The 21294-nt window shown below is 44.5% G+C and overlaps 1 protein-coding gene across 1 annotated transcript in view; it reads right to left on the bottom strand.

Moving 5' to 3' along the window:
- Positions 1–21294, bottom strand: part of LOC132888893 (gamma-aminobutyric acid receptor subunit pi) — a 50082-nt gene that overhangs the window by 10608 nt on the left and 18180 nt on the right. Inside the window, exons 4-5 of the mRNA XM_060924988.1 lie at positions 19094–19311; positions 16098–16180 (exon numbers count right to left, since the gene is read on the bottom strand). Of these exons, the coding sequence (XP_060780971.1) occupies positions 16098–16180; positions 19094–19311 (301 nt within the window). The remainder of the gene's footprint in view (positions 1–16097; positions 16181–19093; positions 19312–21294) is intronic.

The following is a 21294-nucleotide window of genomic DNA, read 5'->3' as shown; positions in this document are numbered from 1 at the left end:
AAAATAATAGTACTGTAATGATAAAATATGGAAGTACTTTGCTCATGATGGCCAATTAGCCACCTAAAAACATTTCACTCAAATGGAGAACAAACAAATATGTCCCCAGTATATAGTCCATAACAACACTTGGTTATGAAAGAGTGCAACCCTTTATGCAAACATTGCAAGAAAATAAAAACTGTGTGTGTGTAGTGGTTAGCACTGTCACCTCATAGCAAGAAGATTCTGGGTTCGAGCCCAGCGGCTGACAGGGGCCTTTCTGTGTGGAGTTTGCATGTTCTCCCCATGTCCGTGTGGGTTTCCTCCGGGTGCTCCAGTTTCCCCCACAGTCCAAAAACATGCAGGTTAGGTTAACTGGTGACTCTAAATTGACCGCAGGTGTGAATGGCTGTTTGTCACTCTATGTGTCAGCCCTGTAATGATCTGGCAACTTGTCTAGGGTGTACCCCGCCTCTCACCCATAGACAGCTGGGATAGGCTCCAGCTTGCCTGTGACCTTGCACAGGATAAGCGGTTACAGATAATGGATGGTATACACACACGCACAGTGGTGCTTGAAAGTTTGTGAACCCTTTAGAATTTTCTATATTTCTGCATAAATATGACCTAAAACATCATCAGATTTTCACACAAGTAGATAAAGAGAACCCAGTTAAACAAATGAGACAAAAATAGTATACTTGGTCATTTATTTATTGAGGAAAATGATCCAATATTACATATCTGTGAGTGGCAAAAGTATGTGAGCCTCTAGGATTAGCAGCTAATTTGAAGGTGAAATTAGAGTCAGGTGTTTTCGATCAATGGGATGACGATCAGGTGTGAGTGGGCACCCTGTTTTATTTAAAGAACAGGGATCTATCAAAGTCGGATCTTCACAACACATGTTTGTGGAAATGTATCATGGCACTGTGGCAGCGGGGGCGTGGTCAAGTGCCGGTCTGTGACAGGAGGGCGGAGTCAGGGAAGGTGAGTGGCAGAATCACTACACCTGAGAGCAATTAACCTGTTTGTGTGTCTTCCCAGTGACCGCGCCCTATATAAGGAGGGAGAGCAGAGAGAAGAGGAGCTCTTCCTGGAACCGACACCCGTTGTGTGTGTGTGTGTCTGTCTGAGTAAAGGTTATACTGAAAAGTGTGACAATAAATACTAAATTGGAACCTGATCTCTGTCCTGCCATCCTCTGTGCTCCACCCACCTGCTCCGAACTGCCACAGTGGTGCCGAAACCCGGGATCCGGAACACAGCAGCCTCACAACCCCATGGAGTCCTCCCCGTTTGCTGAACTGGTCCACGCCCTCGCCACGGCCCAGCAAAGCCAGCACCAGGCGCTACTCACCCTCCGAAAGGAGCAAGAAGAGCGGTTCGAGGCCCTGATGTTGGCCCAACAAGAAGATCGACAGGCGTTCCGGCACCTCCTCGTGTCGGCGGGGCCCACCAGCGCTCCTACCGCGGGCCCGTCTCCCCTCACTGTCACCAAGATGGGCCCGCAGGATGACCCCGAGGCGTTCATCACGCTCTTTGAGCAAGTCGCCGAAGCCTCGGGGTGGCCGATGGAGCAGCGCGCGGCGCGCCTCCTCCCCCTGCTCACGGGAGAAGCACAGCTGGCCGCGCTACAGCTCCCCGCCGACCACCGGCTGGCCTACACGGACCTCCGCCGGGCCGTCCTCCAGCGCGTGGGGCACACTCCAGAACAGCAGCGCCAGCGCTTCCGCGCGCTGCGCTTGGAGGAAGTCGGCCGGCCGTTCGCGTTTGGCCAGCAGCTCCGGGACGCCTGCTGGCGGTGGCTGAGGGCCAACAACCGCGACGCCGAAGGAATCCTCGACCAGGTGGCGCTGGAACAGTTCGTCACTTGCTTGCCAGCAGGAACTGTGGAGTGGGTCCGGTGCCACCACCTGGCGTCGCTGGATCAGGCAGTCGAGCTGGCAGAGGACCATTTGGCGGCTGTCCCGGTGGCAGGACAGCAGATGGCATCTTCTCTTCTCTCCTCTTCTCTCTCTCTCTCCCCCTCCTCCTGTGTCCCGTCCTCGCCCCATTCCCCCTCCGGGGAGGCGGGGGCCGGCACCACCCCAGCTGGCCCGCCGCACCCGTGGTGCCCTCCCGTTTCTCCCTTCTGTGTCTGTCTCTCCCCCACCTCAGGTGAGTGAGCCCCAGATCACCGGTGCAGAGGGAAAGCCCGGGCCGGTTTGCTGGTGCTGCGGGGAGCCGGGCCACCTTCAACAGCAGTGCACAACAATGGAAGTGGGCACGGTGGTTCGGATCCCCGACGCGCCAGAGACCGCCCTCGATCGGGCCGGAGCGTATGGCATACCGGTGAGTATCCAAGGGGATACATATCAGGCGTTGGTGGATTCTGGTTGTAATCAGACCTCAATTCACCAAAGCCTGGTTCAAAATGAGGCATTGGGGGGAGCACAAGGGGTGAAGGTGTTCTGTGTGCACGGGGATGTTCACCGCTACCCTTTGGTGTCGGTCCACATTATTTTCAGAGGGGAAAAATTTATAGTGAAGGCGGCGGTTAATCCCCGCCTTACCCACTCTCTAATTTTGGGGACTGATTGGCCAGGATTTCAGGGTTTAATGACACGCCTAATAAAGAGTGGGTCCTGCCATTTAACAGGGGGAGGTCCCGGTGTCGCTTTGGCGGGAGCAGCTGTCTCAGAGCCGTCTACGTCATCTCCGCGTCAGAGTGAGGAGCCGCCGGCTCCTCCTCTCTCTATTGGGGAATCCCTCGCGGATTTCCCATTAGAGCAATCGCGAGACGAGACTCTGCGACATGCGTTTGACCAAGTGAGAGTAATCGATGGTCAAACACTCCAGCCGAACGCCACCCCGTCCTTCCCCTACTTCGCAATTATGAAGGATAGATTATACCGAGTGACGCAAGACACTCAAACTAAAGAGCGTGTCACGCAGCTTTTAATTCCGAAGAGCCGCCGGGAATTGGTATTCCAGGCGGCTCACTTTAATCCCATGGCTGGACACTTAGGGCAGGATAAAACACTAGCCCGAATAATGGCCCGATTCTATTGGCCGGGGATTCGCGGCGATGTTCGTAGGTGGTGTACGGTATGCCGTGAATGCCAGTTAGTAAATCCAGCGGCCATTCCAAAAGCGCCTTTGCGCCCTCTTCCATTAATCGAGACCCCGTTTGAGAGAATTGGGATGGATCTCGTCGGGCCATTAGATCGGTCAGCACGAGGGTACCGCTTTATATTAGTTCTGGTGGACTATGCAACGCGATACCCGGAAGCAGTGCCTCTGCGCAATATCTCAGCACGCAGTATTGCAGAGGCGCTCTTCCGCGTCATCTCCCGAGTTGGAATCCCGAAAGAGATTCTGACTGATCAAGGCACTACGTTTATGTCACGGACACTGAGCAAACTGTATGGGTTATTGGGGATTAAGCCGATCCGCACCAGCGTGTATCACCCACAAACGGACGGTTTAGTGGAACGTTTCAACCGCACCCTCAAAAATATTATTAAAAAATTCGTAAGTGAGGACGCACGTAATTGGGATAAGTGGCTCGAGCCCTTGCTGTTCTCAGTGCGAGAGGTCCCCCAAGCCTCCACGGGGTTCTCCCCATTCGAATTATTATATGGGCGTAAGCCGCGCGGCATCCTAGATGTGCTGCGGGAAAATTGGGAGGAGGGACCTTCACAAAGCAAAAACGAAATTCAGTACGTTATGGACCTACGCGCAAAACTCCACACGCTCACCCACCTAACTCAGGAGAATTTGCGGCAGGCCCAGGAATGGCAAGCCCGCCTGTACAACAAGGGTACGCACCTTAGAGAGTTCACTCCGGGAGATAAAGTACTCGTACTGTTGCCCACGTCGAGCTCCAAATTGATCGCCAAGTGGCAAGGACCCTTTGAGGTCACACGGCGAGTCGGGGACGTCGACTATGAGGTGAGGCGAACGGACAGGGGTGGGGCGCTACAGATTTACCACCTCAATCTGCTTAAACTCTGGAACGAGGAGGTCCCCATGGCGTTGGTGTCGGTGGTTCCGGAGAAGGCGGAGCTGGGGCCAGAGGTTCAAAAAGGGACACTGGCATCACGTACCTCTCCGGTCCCCTGTGGAGGCCACCTCTCCCCAACCCAACTCACGGAGGTCGCCCAGTTGCAGGCCGAGTTTTCGGATGTGTTCTCGCCCCTGCCCGGTCGCACTAACCTCATAGATCACCACATCGAGACGCCCCCGGGGGTGGTAGTGCGTAGCCGCCCTTACAGGCTACCCGAACACAAAAAAAAGGTGGTTCGGAAAGAACTTCAGACCATGCTCGAAATGGGCATTGTCGAGGAGTCCCACAGTGACTGGAGCAGCCCGGTGGTCTTGGTACCCAAGGCTGATGGGTCGGTCTGGTTCTGTGTGGACTATAGAAAAGTCAACGCGGTGTCTAAATTTGACGCATACCCAATGCCTCGTATTGACGAGCTGCTCGATCGACTAGGCATGGCTCGCTTTTACTCGACACTGGATTTGACGAAGGGATATTGGCAGATCCCCTTGACTCCACTATCCCAAGAAAAAACGGCCTTTTCCACACCGTTTGGGTTACACCAATTCGTCACACTTCCGTTTGGGCTGTTTGGGGCGCCTGCTACGTTTCAGCGGCTGATGGACCGGGTCCTCCGCCCCCACGCCACCTATGCGGCTGCCTATCTTGATGACATCATCATATATAGTAATGACTGGCCGAGGCACTTGGAACACCTAAGGGCCGTCCTTAGGTCGCTGAGGTGAGCGGGTCTCACAGCCAACCCAAAGAAGTGTGCGATTGGGCAGGTGGAAGTACGGTATCTGGGCTTCCACTTGGGCAACGGGCAGGTGCGTCCCCAAATTAATAAGACCGCAGCAATTGTGGCCTACCCGAGGCCCAAGACCAAAAAGGGGGTGAGACAGTTCCTGGGGCTGGCTGGCTATTATCGTAGGTTTATACCTAATTATTCGGACGTCACCATCCCGCTGACTGATCTCACTAAAAAGGGGGCACCAGATCCGGTCCAGTGGACGGAGCAATGCCAGCAGGCTTTTTCAGATGTAAAGGCTGCACTGTGTGGGGGGCCACTTCTACACTCCCCTGACTTTTCTCTCCCCGTTACGTTGCAGACCGATGCGTCGGACAGAGGCCTGGGGGCGGTTTTGTCCCAGGAGGTGGAGGGGGAGGACCGCCCCGTCCTGTATATCAGCAGGAAGCTGTCGGTGTGTGAGGGGTGCTACAGCACCATAGAGAAAGAGTGTCTGGCCATCAAGTGGGCAGTCCTCGCCCTCCGGTACTACCTGCTGGGGCGCCCTTTCACCCTCTGTTCGGACCACGCGCCCCTCCAGTGGCTCCACTGCATGAAAGATGCCAACGTGCGGATCACCCGTTAGTATCTGGCACTCCAACCCTTTAATTTCAAGGTGGTCCACAGGCCGGGGGCGCAGATGGTCGTGGTGGACTTCCTCTCCCGTCAAGGGGGGGGGAGTCGGCTGCAGGCCGGACGGCCACCCGGCCTGAGTCAGGCGGTGGGGGTATGTGGCAGCGGGGGCGTGGTCAAGCGCCGGTCTGTGACAGGAGGGCGGAGTCAGGGAAGGTGAGTGACAGAATCACTACACCTGAGAGCAATTAACCTGTTTGTGTGTCTTCCCAGTGACCGCGCCCTATATAAGGAGGGAGAGCAGAGAGCAGAGGAGCTCTTCCTGGAACCGACACCCGTTGTGTGTGTGTGTGTGTGTGTGTCTGTCTGAGTAAAGGTTATACTGAAAAGTGTGACAATAAATACTAAATTGGAACCTGATCTCTGTCCTGCCGTCCTCTGTGCTCCACCCACCTGCTCCGAACTGCCACAGGCACAAACAAAGGAGATTTCTGAGGACCTCAGTAAAAGCGTTGTTGATGCTCATCAGACTGGAAAAGGTTACAAAACCATCTGTAAAGAGTTTGGACTCCACCAATCCACAGTCAGACAGACTGTGTACAAATGGAGGAAATTCAAGACCATTGTTACCCTCCCCAAGAGTGATCGACCAACAAAGATCACTCCAAGAGCAAGGTGTGTAATAGTTGGCGAGGTCACAAAGAACCCCAGGGTAACTTCTCAGTAACTGAAGGCCTCTCTCACATTGGCTAATGTTAATGTTCATGAGTCCACCATCAGGAGAACACTGAACAACAATGGTGTGCATGGCAGGGTTGCAAGGAGAAAGCCACTGCTCTCCAAAAACAAAATTGCTGCTCATCTGCAAAAGATCAAGTGGACAAGCCAGAAGGCTATTGGAAAAATGTTTTGTGGATGGATGAGATCAAAATAGAACTTTTTGGTTTAAATGAGAAGCGTTATGTTTGGAGAAAAGAAAACACTGCATTCCAGCATAAGAACCTTATCCCATCTGTGAAACATGGTGGTGGTAGTATCATGGTTTGGGCCTGTTTTGCTGCATCTGGGCCAGGACAGTTTGCCATCATTGACAGAACAATGAATTCTGAATGATACCAGCGAATTCTAAAGGAAAATGTCAGGACATCTGTCCATGAAATGAATCTCAAGAGAAGGTGGGTCATGCAGCAAGACAACGACCCTAAGCACACAAGTCATTCTACCAAAGAATGGTTAAAGAAGAATAAAGTTAATGTTTTGGAATGGCCAAGTCAAAGTCCTGACCTTAATCCAATCTAGATGTTGTGGAAGGACCCGAAGCGAGCAGTTCATGTGAGGAAACTCACCAACATCCCAGAGTTGAAGCTGTTCTGTACGGAGGAATGGGCTAAAATTCCTCCAAGCCGGTGTGCAGGACTGATCAACAGTTACCGGAAACGTTTAGTTGCAGTTGTTGCTGCACAAGGGGGTCGCACCAGATACTGAAAGAAAAAGTTCACATACTTTTGCCACTCACAGGTATGTAATATTGTATCATTTTCCTCAATAAATAAATGACCAAGTATAATATTTTGCTCCTTTGTTTAACTGGGTTCTCTTTATCTACTTTTTGGACTTGTGTGAAAATCTGATGATGTTTTAGGTCAAATTTATGCAGAAATATAGAAATTTTAAAGGTTTGACAAACTTTCAAGCACTACTGTACACACACACACACACACACACACACACACACACACACACACACATATATAGCGACTTTGACAAGGGCCAAATTGTGATGGCTAGATGACTGGGTCTGAGCATCTCCACAATGGCACATCTTGTGGGGTGTTCCCGGTATGCATTGGTTAGTACCTACCAAAAGTGGTCCAAGGAAGGACAACGAGTGAACTGGTGAACACAGAAGTGCTACTGTAGCACAAAATGCTGAAAAAGTTAATAATGTCTAAAACAGAAAGGTGTGGATATATAGATACATCCATAAAAAAAAAAAACAACCCCACAAGTTAATCAAAATAATTTTAATTTTGAACCGGTTCGCCATGTTGACAACACGCATCGAGTCAATGGGAAAACATTAGGAGTGATGTCATCATCGTAAAATATCAGGAAATATATCACACAGGTCTGGGATGTATTTTGTCTGAAAAACACGAGCTTTTCAACACGAGAAGATGAACTTCATATCTTCAAGCCAACATGTGATTATATGGACACATTCACAAACAAAAAGCATGGAAATTTATCAAAACAATTCATTAATTTCCTCGCAAGTGAGATGTAGAGAATTATGTTATGGTTTTGGATCTCTGTGTCCTGAATGTAGCTTGTTTGAAAAATACGAGTGGAATATTTCCCAGTAACACACTCATGTCCATATATATATATTGGAAGTTTGTATATATATATATATTCTGAAGTTTGTGTGTGTTTATATATATATATATATATATATATAAAAACACACACAAACTTCAGAACTAATCCCAAATTCGTCTTTAGGAAGATTAGCTTTTCAGTGGTTTCTGCCATCAGCTTGCTCCTTCTTTCATCAATAATATTTGAGGCTGTGCTAAAGAGCCTCTCACTCTCTACACTTGTGCAGGGAGCACAGATAAATTTAGTCGCCGTGCCTACCAGAGAGAGCATTCAAGGTTGGCTGACTTTCTAGTAAAGCAAGGGACTGTCCAACTGTGGAACAGTTGCCTCCGTGAGGTAGGTCTACACTTGATTTTGTTCACTTGTGGATATCTCAGGACCAGGTAATACTGTGCTTTCCTCTAGGATTTCATCAAAGACACTGTGAAGGCTGCTGGTACTTGTGCATGCAAGCCTACATCCATGGAGTCTTGTCTGCTGGCTCAGAGGCTGTAGTTTCAGATGTAGACTTTAATACTTCCTACATTTTCCCTCCCCCTGCCATTAATGCTTCCTTTCCAAGTCTCAAAGTGTCTGCATTTTGAAGTACCTGGCATGATAAAATACAACCCCGATTCCAAAAAAGTTGGGACAAAGTACAAATTGTAAATAAAAACAGAATGCAATAATTTACAAATCTCAAAAACTGATATTGTATTCACAATAGAACATAGACAACATATCAAATGTCGAAAGTGAGACATTTTGAAATTTCATGCCAAATATTGGCTCATTTGAAATTTCATGACAGCAACACATCTCAAAAAAGTTGGGACAGGGGCAATAAGAGGCTGGAAGAGTTAAAGGTACAAAAAAGGAACAGCTGGAGGACCAAATTGCAACTCATTAGGTCAATTGGCAATAGGTCATTAACATGACTGGGTATAAAAAGAGCATCTTGGGTCTCGTTTTCTTCGTGGATGCACTGTCCGTTTACATTAAAACGCCTGGAAACGCCGGGAAACGGGAATCCGCCAGGGTCCACGTATTCAATCCAGATCGTGTCTGGTCCGGTGCTGTGTAAACATTGAGAATACGCGGATACGCTGTGCTGAGCTCTAGCTGGCGTCGTCATTGGACAACGTCACTGTAACATCCACCTTCCTGATTCGCTGGTGTTGGTCATGTGACGCGACTGCTGAAAAAAGGCACGGACTTCCGCCTTGTATCACCTTTCATTAAAGAGTATAAAAGTATGAAAATACTGCAAATACTGATGCAAATACTGCCCATTGTGTAGTTATGATTGTCTTTAGGCTTGCCATCCTTCCACTTGCAAGTGGTAAGTGATATGCACTGGGATCACACACACAGCGGCTCAGTCCCGAATCACTGCTCGTGCGCTATACTCGCGCGCTCTGTGAGCTGTGCAGGGCCGGAGTGCGCACCCTCCAGAGGGCACTCGCTGTTCAGGGCAGAGTGATTTGGAGCGCAGGATGCCTGCGGAGCCGAGCGTATCCGTGTATTGGTGTTGCTGTTTGCACGCGAATTGTGTATTGGTGTTGCTGTGTGCACGCTAATCATTTTAAAAATGTTAATCTGATTATCCGCTGATACAGTCTAATGTAAACCCCACCTTGGAGTGGCAGCAGCTCTCAGAAGTAAAGATGGGAAGAGGATCACCAATCCCCCTAATTTTGCGCCGACAAATAGTGGAGCAATATCAGAAAGGAGTTCGACAGTGTAAAATTGCAAAGAGTTTGAACATATTATCATCTACAGTGCATAATATCATCAAAAGATTCAGAGAATCTGGAAGAATCTCTGTGCGTAAGGGTCAAGGCTGGAAAACCATACTGGGTGCCCGTGATCTTCGGGCCCTTAGACGGCACTGCATCACATACAGGCATGCTTCTGTATTGGAAATCACAAAATGGGCTCAGGAATATTTCCAGAGAACATTATCTCTGAACACAATTCACCGTGCCATCCGCCGTTGCCAGCTAAAACTCTATAGTTCAAAGAAGAAGCCGTATCTAAACATGATCCAGAAGCGCAGACGTCTTCTCTGGGCCAAGGCTCATTTAAAATGGACTGTGGCAAAGTGGAAAACTATTCTGTGGTCAGACGAATCAAAATTTGAAGTTCTTTATGGAAATCAGGGACGCTGTGTCATTCGGACTAAAGAGGAGAAGGACGACCCAAGTTGTTATCAGCGCTCAGTTCAGAAGCCTGCATTTCTGATGGCATGGGGTTGCATTAGTGCGTGTGGCATGGGCAGCTTATACATCTGGAAAGACATTAGGTATATCCAGGTTCTAGAGCAACACATGCTCCCATGGTCCGGGTACTGAACTGGCCAGCCTGCAGTCCAGATCTTTCACCCATAGAAAACATTTGGCACATCATAAAACAGAAGATACGACAAAAAAGACCTAAGACAGTTGAGCAACTAGAATCCTACATTAGACAAGAATGGGTTAACATTCCTATCCCTAAACTTGAGCAGCTTGTCTCCTCAGTCCCCAGACGTTTACAGACTGTTGTAAAGAGAAAAGGGGATGTCTCACAGTGGTAAACATGGCCTTGTCCCAACTTTTTTGAGATGTGTTTTTGTCATGAAATTTAAAATCACCTATTTTTTCTCTTTAAATGATACATTTTCTCAGTTTAAACATTTGATATGTCATCTATATTCTATTCTGAATAAAATATGGAATTTTGAAACTTCCACATCATTGCATTCCATTTTTATTTACAATTTGTACTTTGTCCCAACTTTTTTGGAATCGGGGTTGTATATCAAATATTAATAGTGAAATAATTTCCTTAATATTAAATTATTTGTCTGCTCTGAAGACTTATACTTGACATGATTTGGGGAAATAATTAAGTGGTAGTGGAAATTCCTTGTTGAATCAGCCATCCATTATCTATACCGCTTATCCATTATCTAGAGTACACCCTGGGCAGGTTGCCAATCTATTGCAGGGCTAACACAGAGACAAAATACACACTCACATTCACATCTATGGGCAGTTTAAAGGAGTCATTTGACTTAATCTACATGTCTTTGGACTGTGGGAGTAAAACAGATCACCCAGAGGAAACCTACGCAGGCACGAGGAGAACATGCAAACTCCACACAGAAAGGTCCTTCAGCTGCAACAGTGCTGACCACTGCACCACTATGCCACCCACCTCTGAATCAGATTAGGCTAAATAAAGTCAACAGAAATGTCCTTGTAATGTGAATCCAGCAAAGTTGCAACTGAGTATAATGGCCAGTGTTCCATGGTGTTAAAACATCTGTACTTTTCATTGTCTTAATCCCCTGGTCAACCTCATTTTCCCAACTGAGACCATATTTTAGGACACACACAATAGGGATGACATCAGCTACACCTGCAGAGGAGGCACGCACCTCCCTTGTCATCTCCTCAAAAAGGGGCCAGAACCATAGAAGCCTTCTCCAACAGCTCCCACTGTTTTGCTGTTAGTGTGGCTGGCTGGCAGGTCGTATTCAGCCATATTTCTAGACAGTGCTCATTTCTGTGCAATAAGGCTTTCAGTCATGTACTGGGTGCTGTTCCACTTACAGCGCCCTCCACAATTATTGGCACCTCTCGTTAAGATACGTTCTTAGGCCTCTAATAAATTTTTTTTTTTAATAATATAGGACAACAATGCAAAAAAAGAGAAAAATCCAATCTTTAATTCAAGTGCTTTTATTCAGTGGGAAAAAAAATCCCACATTAAGAAATAATTCTTTTACATGAAATCATGTGTGCCACAATTATTGGCACCCCTGATGTTAATACTTTGTATAACTCCCTTTTGCCAACAAGACAGCACTTAATATTCTCCTATAACATTTCACAAGATGGGAGAATACAGAGAGAGGGATATTCTACCATTCCTCTTTGCACAATCTCTCTAAATCGTCCAGAGTCCTGGGTCCTCTCCTATGTACTCTCCTCTTCAGCTCACCCCACAGGTTTTCAATTGGGTTGAGGTCTGGGGACTGAGATGGCCATGGGAGGAGCTTGATTTTGTGTCTGGTGAACCATTTTTTGTAGATTTGGCCACATGTTTAGGGTCATTATCTTGCTAAAAGACCCAGTGATAACCCATATTCAGCTTTCAGGCATAGGCCACCAGATTTTGATTTAAAATGTCCTGGTATTTCAAAGAGTTCATGATGCCATGCACCCTAACAAGGTTCCCGGGGCCTTTGGAAGAGAAAGGCCCACAGCATCACCGATCCTCCCCCACAGGGGCGCAGATACGTTTTTTGAACTGGGGGGGGACAAAGCTGCCAGCAAACCAACCCCAACCCCACCCCCAACATGTGTTGTGTGAGGAATATACTCTGATGCCCTCAGGGCGGCGACATTACTCAGCTAAGACAAAAAAAACATCAAAATTGTAAACCAGTGCATCCTGACTTTCTAACTATGCCTGTGTGTTGCGTGAGTGGCAGTCAGTCAACAACTCTTCGCAAAGTTTCCTTATGAAATAATATGCTCGCTGAAATTATGGCAGGGAACGCCAGATTAAACATTAAAACTGCCTTCTGAGCACTGTATCTACAGGCTACCATCGAAAGAAGGAGGCTACCAGAAAGGCATCTCTACTCCGTACGATTTTACTTTCACTACGACATTACTTTGAACAGACTATCAAAAAATTGCAAGGTGATATGATAAAGTAAGGCACAGTTTACTTACAGTCATTGTTTTTTGAAAAAATGATGCAATCGTTTTCTGCCTTTTCGGTTTGGCACCCTTCATCATGCCGTGTTGGGGTCCTGAACTAGGAGCTGTCCCCGATATGCCTGTCAAACTTGTTGTGGGTAACCATAGCAACCAAGCTTGAGCTCGCAACCTGTGCAGTCTGCGCAGCTCAACCAACCGAATATCAGTCTTTGTTTTGTTTTATGTGAGTTGTTGCAACTATGTATGTACTGCTGTGCACCTCAATAAACCGAATGGTAATTAGTCTTTTGATTTTTCTGTGAGGTTTGCCTTATGCAAAGAAAGACAGCATAGACGTTTTTTCCTCCCTATCAGCGGGGGGGACCGAACAAGGTGAATTTAAATCTGGGTGGGACGAATCCCACCGGTCCCACCCTCTATCTGCGCCCGTGCTCCCCCATACTTCACAGTGGGCATGAGGTGCTTTTCTGCATACTCATCTTTTGTGATGTATTAGGGTGTTTGTTGCCAAAAAGCTCTATCTTGGTCTCATCTCACCAAAGCACACAGTCCCAGTTGAAGTCCCAGTACCGCTTAGCGAACTCCAGACATTTACATTTATGCTTGTAAGTGAGAAAAGGCTTTTTCCGTGCATGCCTCCCAAACAGCTTGTTGGCATGTAGATAGTGCCTGATGGCTGTTATGGAGACTTTGTGACCCTAAGATGCTACTCTTTGATGCAATTCTCTAACAGTGAGCTTTGGAGAACTTTTTACTTCTCTTACCATCCTCCTCACTGTGCATATTGGCAAGATAAACTTGCATCCTCGTCCAGGCTTGTTTGCCACTGTTCCAGTTGTTTTAAACTTCTTGATGATTCCTCTGACTGTAAATATGGGCAGGTGTAGGCGAATGGCTATTTTCTTGCAGCCATTGCCTGACTTATGAAGGTCACACATCTGCCTTACTTGAATGGTGTGTTCTCTTGTCTTTCCCATGTTGAGGAGTGGATAAGAGAAATTTATACCCCAGGGAAACAGGATGTGATGAATTACTAATTAAAGGTTCCTAGATACTCTGATCAACTCTATAAACTACAGTAGAAATGACAGAAATGCTTCAGTTACATTTATTTTCTAGGAATTGTTATGGGAATTGTGGAACAGGTGATTTTATGAAAAATAATTATTTCTTAGTCAGAGATATTTTTTAAATTCACTTGAGTTAAGGGTTACATTTTTCTACAATTTTCAGTGTGAGATTATGCTTCTGCAATAAAAATTGAATTTATTTTAAGGCTTTTAACACATCTTAACCAGGGGTGCCAATAATTGTGGAGGGCGCTGTAGTTTGGATGTCCTGCTGCAGATACTTAGGCTGCATATTTAGCTCTACTTGGATGTCTTCTAACCATCAAGAGGTGAGTGTTTAAAGTGGCCTAGAATTTTTCTTGCATTAACCAGTGCGTCATTTACACTGCTCTGTGACAGCAGTCCCTCATGCACAATTAGCTGCAGTGTGTGCACAGAGCATCCTAAACTCACCACGCAAATTTATCCGTGGCCTTCTTCAGATTCTTTACATTATCTCTACATGGACTTTGTTTTTATTAATCTTCCATTCATGTTCTTCAATGGCTGATGTAACAGAATCCCATGTGTGTAAGCCATGAAACTCTTGGGCATGCAACACTGCTTTCTTCAAGGTAAAATCCAAGTCTATCCAATCCATGTTCAGACTCAAAGACATTGTACTCACATTTGAGCTCAAGATGTCTGTTGTGAGACAAACTGTGCCTACATTCTGCAAGAGTCTGGAGAGGTAATTGTGCATTGTGCATATGAGAGATGGTCTTTTCCATTACATGACAACTGAGCAAAGTGTAGTGAGGCTTGATGTGCTCAATTAAGCGTCAAAACCCCACATTTTCTAGCACTGAAAGAGGCTGGTTCTCCAGGACAATAAACAAAACTAGTTTCTCCAATATTGATTTCGCCTTGTTGCTGTCTAGACAGAGTTTCTCTCGCTTTTTTATTGATTCCAGCAATGTCTGCTGTTGAGGCATTTTGCTCTTCTTTGTCGCATTTGCTTGCAGAAATCCCTGGTGTTGTTGTGTGTGGTGTTTATGCAAATGCTTAATTAAGTTTGTGGTGTTAAAATGACCAGCAGCATTGGCACCTCTCAAAACATTTGCTTTGCATTTGGCTGTTGGATTTTTTCCACTTTAAGGTTGAACTACTTCCACACTACTTACATGATTATTCTACAGGCAGCTAACTCATGATCTTGCATGAGATAATTGCCTACTACTGTTATTATCATGTGAAACACTGTGTGTATCGGTTCATACTTTTTTTCTCCCTTTCGATATCCAATCCAGCGTTCTGAGCTAGAATTAGCCCAATACTGATGCCGTGGATTGGACTGGGACATTGCCAGTCCCAGTGCATTCTGATGCAAGACCATGGACAGACAAGATTTCCATATTTAAAGTGACTGATACTGATGGGTTGTGAAAAAAACAAACTAGCATGGTAAGAACTATGTTTTGGAAATATGGTTGCGTTTAAAAGGTGATTTGTGCACAACTAATAATCCTTGTCTTTCTACATTTGGAAATATTCCAAATTATGAGTTCACACTTGATGACATTATTATTATTATTATTATTATTATTATTATTATTATTATTATTATTAATCACCATGAAGTATACAAAATATTTTATGCAATCATAATATATACAGAGTAATTTCAGTAAAACATTGTACATTTTTGTGCACTTGTATTTTGTGTATGTGTGTTTCGGGGGGGTGGAGGGATTGTTGTTGTGGGTGGGAGATATAGTATGTTGGAAGAACTAAATATGCAGGACGATTTGATTTGCCTCTCTCTCTCTCTCTCTCTCTCTCTCACACACACACACACACACACACACACACACACACACTCCTTCGTTCTTTCACTCTCATTGCACGTTACATAACGGTTAACAGAAACCATGACAGAAGCACAGTCCCAAATGCACAGGCATATACTGTGGTAGAGAGAGAGAGAGAGAGAGAGAGAGAGAGAGAGAGAGACACACACACACACACACACACACACACACACAAAAGGGCTTACAAGCTTAGAGGATTTAAAGGATAAACTTTGCAATCTGGTTTCAGGAGTAACCATATTGACCCAAATAAACTGACTGTCACCACATATCACACACTCTGACAACTACAACTGCTGTCATTACACTCTGTATCTCTTGCACAGATTGGAGAAAGCTAAGACAGCCTCATACTAATCCACACAGGCTAATATTATAGTTTCCTAATTTATGTGTATGTGTGTCGGGTTGGAGTTCATCATGAGTGTTTGGTCATGGAGATGTTTTAAGTAAAAAGACGCACATGTATATTTATCAGGCAATACTCACTCTCCTTTGATGTATAACCACATCATGCATTATGAAATATGAAACAGATTATATAGCTGTACATTGCTGATGTGACAAGCAAGAGCTGAGGAATAAAAAAGAGCCTATAGCTTGTTGCCACAGCAACACTCTCATTAATGCCTTGGAAAAGAGAGAGAGAGAGAGAGAGAGAGAGAGAGAGAGAGAGAGAGAGAGAGAGAGAGAGAGAGAAAGTGAAAAAGAAAGTGTTGCTCTTACAGCTTTCCAGTTGTAGGGTGCATGTCTGTTTATCCATGGGGTATTTGGTCAGATCCATGTTGCAGGCCACAGTGGTGGTGATCCTGGAGAAATACACAAACACACATGAAATATTAATCCCTCATTGATGCTGAAATATTCAACAACTTGTCAGAGTAAGACATCTTAGCTTTGGAACAATTTCTGCTCTCATATCAATCTGTAACACCAGTACCACATTATTTGGATGGAGACTCTCATTGATCCTCTTTTTTCTAAACACACACACATACACCCTAGTTCTCAATTTAAAAAGTCACGTTCTTTTTCGATAGATAAATAGGTAACACTTCTTTTAGATGCAGTCTTAGCTCCAAAATGTGGCAAAATGAACCACACTAAATGTACCGTACCGAATGTACCAGCTGAACACGTCACACTTTCACACACGCACGCGTGCATGCACTCATAATGTTACCTTTTGCATGCACTTATCCAATCATCTCACTGCTTTGCATTTCTCTCTCTTATACACAGAGAGAGAGAGAGAGAGAGAGAGAGAGAGAGAGAGAGAGAGAGATGACAGAAAAAGAACAAAATGTAATGCAGATGTACTGTATATACTTTCACTGGCCAGTTCATTAGGAATGCCTCTACACCTACACATTCATGCAATTTTCAAATCAGCTAATCATGTAGCCAAAGCACAATGTTCACCTTACAACAGTCCCTAGAATAGTACAAAAATATTATTATATATATATATATATATATATATATATATATATATATATATATATATATATATATATATATATATATATCCAGTGAGTAGTATTTCTGTAGGCAGAAATGCTTTGTTGATGAGAGAGGTCAGAGGAGAATGGCCAGACTGGTTTGCAATAACAGAAAGGCTACACCAACTCAAATAACCATTCTTTACAACCCTGGTAAGCAGAAAAGCATTTCAGAATGTACAACATGCCAAACCTTGCAGATAGACCACACAGCAGAAGAGCACATCGGTTTTCTCTCCCGTCAGTCAAAAACAGGAATCTGGGGCTATACAGGATACAGACTAGAAACTGTGCAATTGAAGACTGGAAAAAGACTAGGGGGATGTTTTGGCAGTCTTGAACTGTCCAGTTTAAAGGTAGGCTGCCTTTCAGATTTTTCAAGTTCAGGTCATAAAAAGAATTTTCCCTGACACCCAATTATTTTTCTTTAGTAGACCAAAAGCTACTGAATTCGAATCATAGACTTCCAATTTTATTATTTTTTTAATAGAACAATTAATGAATTTAGGGCTATGTAGCCCTAAATTCTCCGCTATTTTTTCCAGCTTCACCATGACCCAGTACTATGTCATGCATCATGTGGTGGGCTTTCCCTGTTCACACAAGGCATTGTGGGATACAAATTTGAAACACGAGAGAAAAATGGATGACATGAGTGTGTGAATGAAACATGAAAGACTGACTACAGTAACGGAAAGCGAGAAGAAAAGAAATTATGTTGTGAAGGAAAGGAAACGCAGGACCAAACTAATAGATATCGGCGGTCAGCGAGCACCTTGGTGTTATCAGCTGTTTGTTTAGTGACAGAATGATGTAACTGTCAGTGCACAGTCAAGGTAAACATGTAGATGGCAGTAATGCAACACTGTGGATGCCGTAAAACCCAAAAGAAGAAGAAGGTAAACCTGCACATGTGCACACGGACTTCCTTTGTCTGCATGACTGCATGAAGCAAGTGATTTCATGTACATTATTTGCTAGGGAATCCCCTCAAATTAAATAACTTCCCAGCCACAGAATGGCCTGATATTTTGTGAGATATTACAGAAATAAACATATATCACAATGACCAAATTTCAGAGGGAACTAAATTTCACCGATTTCATGAAATCGAAAGGCCGTCTTGCTTTAAGTGAGCTTGTGCCAACTGTAGACTCAAATTTCTCTTCTTGCTTGATAATAGTGAAACTCGGTGTGGTCTTCTGCTGGTCTGAGTTGGTAAAAGTGAAGTGCCAATGGAGGCATGCCTCCTCTTTTCAGTATCAGTTCATGCTCTGAGTATACACTGGCATCCTGATGAAGATACAGTTTTTCCTCAAACCAATTAACATGTTCATTTTCATTTCATGGCAGCATACTTATACATTTGTGTGGTTTTCATTGGTAAATTTTTGCATATGAGTGATTCCACGCTTATGGGTACTGAAATGGGGACATGAACTTATTCACCTAAAACCATTTCTTTTTTTACCATCAGGTCACAAAACATGTAATCTTTAATGAATGATATGTTAAAAGATAACTTTAATTTTCTGAGATGTAATAAAAACATATTTATATGCCAAAGTCAAGCCTATGAGTTCCAAAATGATGTCTGTTACATTACTTCTGTTACGATTGTCCATCTCGCATCTGTTACAAATTAATTACAATCTAGCTATATACCATGTTAATCTTATTGAAAGAATGTGTATGTTTATTCTACTACACATGTTTATTAATTATATTTGCTAAAACATCACCTTCCTATGTTTCAAAAAGTAATTCTACATTGTTAAAATTGAGACTCTATATGTCCACAACACTTCTGTTACGTTCTGACTTTGGCATATAAATATGTTTTTATTACATCTCAGAAAATTAAAGTTATCTTTTAACATATCATTCATTAAAGATTACATGTTTTGTGACCTGATGGTAAAAAAATAAATGGTTTTAGGTGAATTTTTAAAAATAAGTTCATGTCCCCATTTCAGTACCCATAAGCGTGGACTCACTCATATAAAAAAAAAACCCTACCAGTATGAGACTTGTTACTTTAACCTGCATTTTAGGGTCTCTGAGTTAAAGCCTGACTGTTACCTGTGCCTGTATATAGACGATGACTGATTGTTGAGAAAGCCAAGGCATTTTCATAAATAACAATTGACATTTAGATACTCATTTGAAGATTTGGTTCAATGCCATCCTTTAGTACTGAGTGGAAATAGGTCACCTCACCGGAGAGCGTAAAGCACAGTCCCATTGGGGAAGATTCGGATTAGCCGGTTCTCCACGGTGATATCATGCAGGAAGGACTTCTTGGAATCCACAATGAAGGTGTCAGGAACCCAGAGCAGCTCCACCAGACGCCCATCCAGACTCAAGCTCTTATTGCCTTCAAAGACCAGCCTCTCATCTGTCCAACGCTGCCGCAGGAAGATGGTGGCTGTGTAGTCCTACACAAGAGAATCAGTAATTTAATTTTACTGGAATTAACTACATAACAGATTAAAATAATTGAGCATTTCAGTGAATTTGACAATGGAAAACTGCATAAACAATCAGGTCAATAACTTCAAGATGCATACTAGAAGACATGCATCAAGACTCTTCCCTGTACCAGCATCACAGAAGTCAAATGAAGCTCCCTTGGCTGTGTTCAAACAAAGACTGAAGACTTACCTCTTCACCAAGCACTAAGACTGAAGATCTGACCCTTCACCAAGCACAAAGACTGAAGACCTACCTCTTCACCAAGCACAAAGACTGAAGATATGACCCTTAACCAAGCACAAAGACTGAAGATCTGACCCTTCAAGCACAAAGACTGAAGATCTGACCCTTCAAGCACAAAGACTGAAGACCTGACCCTTCACCAAGCACAAAGACTGAAGACCTGACCCTTCACCAAGCACAAAGACTGAAGATCTGACCCTTCACCAAGCACAAAGACTGAAGACCTACCTCTTCACCAAGCCCAAAGACTGAAGGCCTACCTCTTCACCACGCACAAAGACTGAAGATTTACCTCTTCACCAAGCACTAAGACTGAAGATCTGACCCTTCAAGCACAAAGACTGAAGATCTGACCCTTCACCAAGCACAAAGACTGAAGATCTGACCCTTCACCAAGGACAAAGACTGAAGATCTGACCCTTCACCAAAGAGAGAGACTGAAGATCTGACCTTTCACCAAAGAGAGAGACTGAAGATCTGACCCTTCACCAAGCACAAAGACTGAAGACCTACCTATTCACCAAGCACAAAGACTGAAGATCTGAACCTTCACCAAAGAGAGAGACTGAAGATCTGACCCTTCACCAAGCACAAAGACTGAAGACCTACCTCTTCACCAAGCCCAAAGACTGAAGGCCTACCTCTTCACCAAGCACAATGACTGAAGATTTACCTCTTCACCAAGCACTAAGACTGAAGACCTACCTCTTCACCAAGCACAAAGACTGAAGATCTGACCCTTCATCAAGCACAAAGACTGAAGATCTGACCCTTCACCAAGCACAAAGACTGAAGATTTGACCCTTCAAGCACAAAGACTGAAGATCTGACCCTTCACCAAGCACAAAGACTGGAGATTTGACCCTTCAAGCACAAAGACTGAAGATCTGACCCTTCACCAAGGACAAAGACTGAAGATCTGACCCTTCAGCAAAGAGAAAGATTAAAGATCTGACCCTTCACCAAGCACAAAGACTAAAAATGTACCTCTTCACCAAGCACAAAGACTGAAGATCTGACCCTTCACCAAGCACAAAGACTGAAGACCTTCCTATTCATCAAGCACTTTAGCACTAATCAAAGAAACCTCAGCTTGTATTGTTTTCTTTAAACAGTGTTTTAGCTTGACAGTGTTCTTAGACCCTGGCCTATTCCTAGCATGAGGATGTTTTGATAGAGACTGCATAGTGCTTCTGTAAGTTATTTGGATAAGAGCATCTGCCAAATGTTGTACATAATTGTAAATACATGCAACTCTTAAAGGCAGGTGTCCATTCTGAACTGATCAAGTGATCATGACTGTAACCTACTCCCTTCAAAGATGGCATCCTTTAACCTCAGTAGTGGTTAAAATTAATGGCCATTTGGAACACACTTGAATGCCATTTTATAAAACTGAAAAACTGGTGGAAAGTTTTTGTCTCATTATCACAGACACTTATGCAAACTTGAACAAGTTTCTCAGTTTAATAATGAAAAAAATAGACAAAGGTACATCCCCTCTCTCACTTCTTTCAGCTTATCCCACTTAAGTGTGTGGGGTCACTGCCATGTGCACTCTACTAATCCACATATTCTATTCATTGGAGCATAGTTTTATGCCGAATGCCCTTCCTGCCGCAACCATCCCATTTCCAGGCTTGGGAAACAACCATTCACGCCTATGGACAATTTAGAGTAGCCAGTTACCCTAACTGCATGTC

This window comes from Neoarius graeffei, chromosome 7 (genome assembly GCF_027579695.1).
Source record: "Neoarius graeffei isolate fNeoGra1 chromosome 7, fNeoGra1.pri, whole genome shotgun sequence".
In the NCBI taxonomy this organism is placed as follows: Eukaryota; Metazoa; Chordata; class Actinopteri; order Siluriformes; family Ariidae; genus Neoarius; species Neoarius graeffei.
The sequence above is the reverse complement of the archived record's forward strand: the minus strand, read 5'-3'. Positions and strand labels throughout refer to the sequence as shown.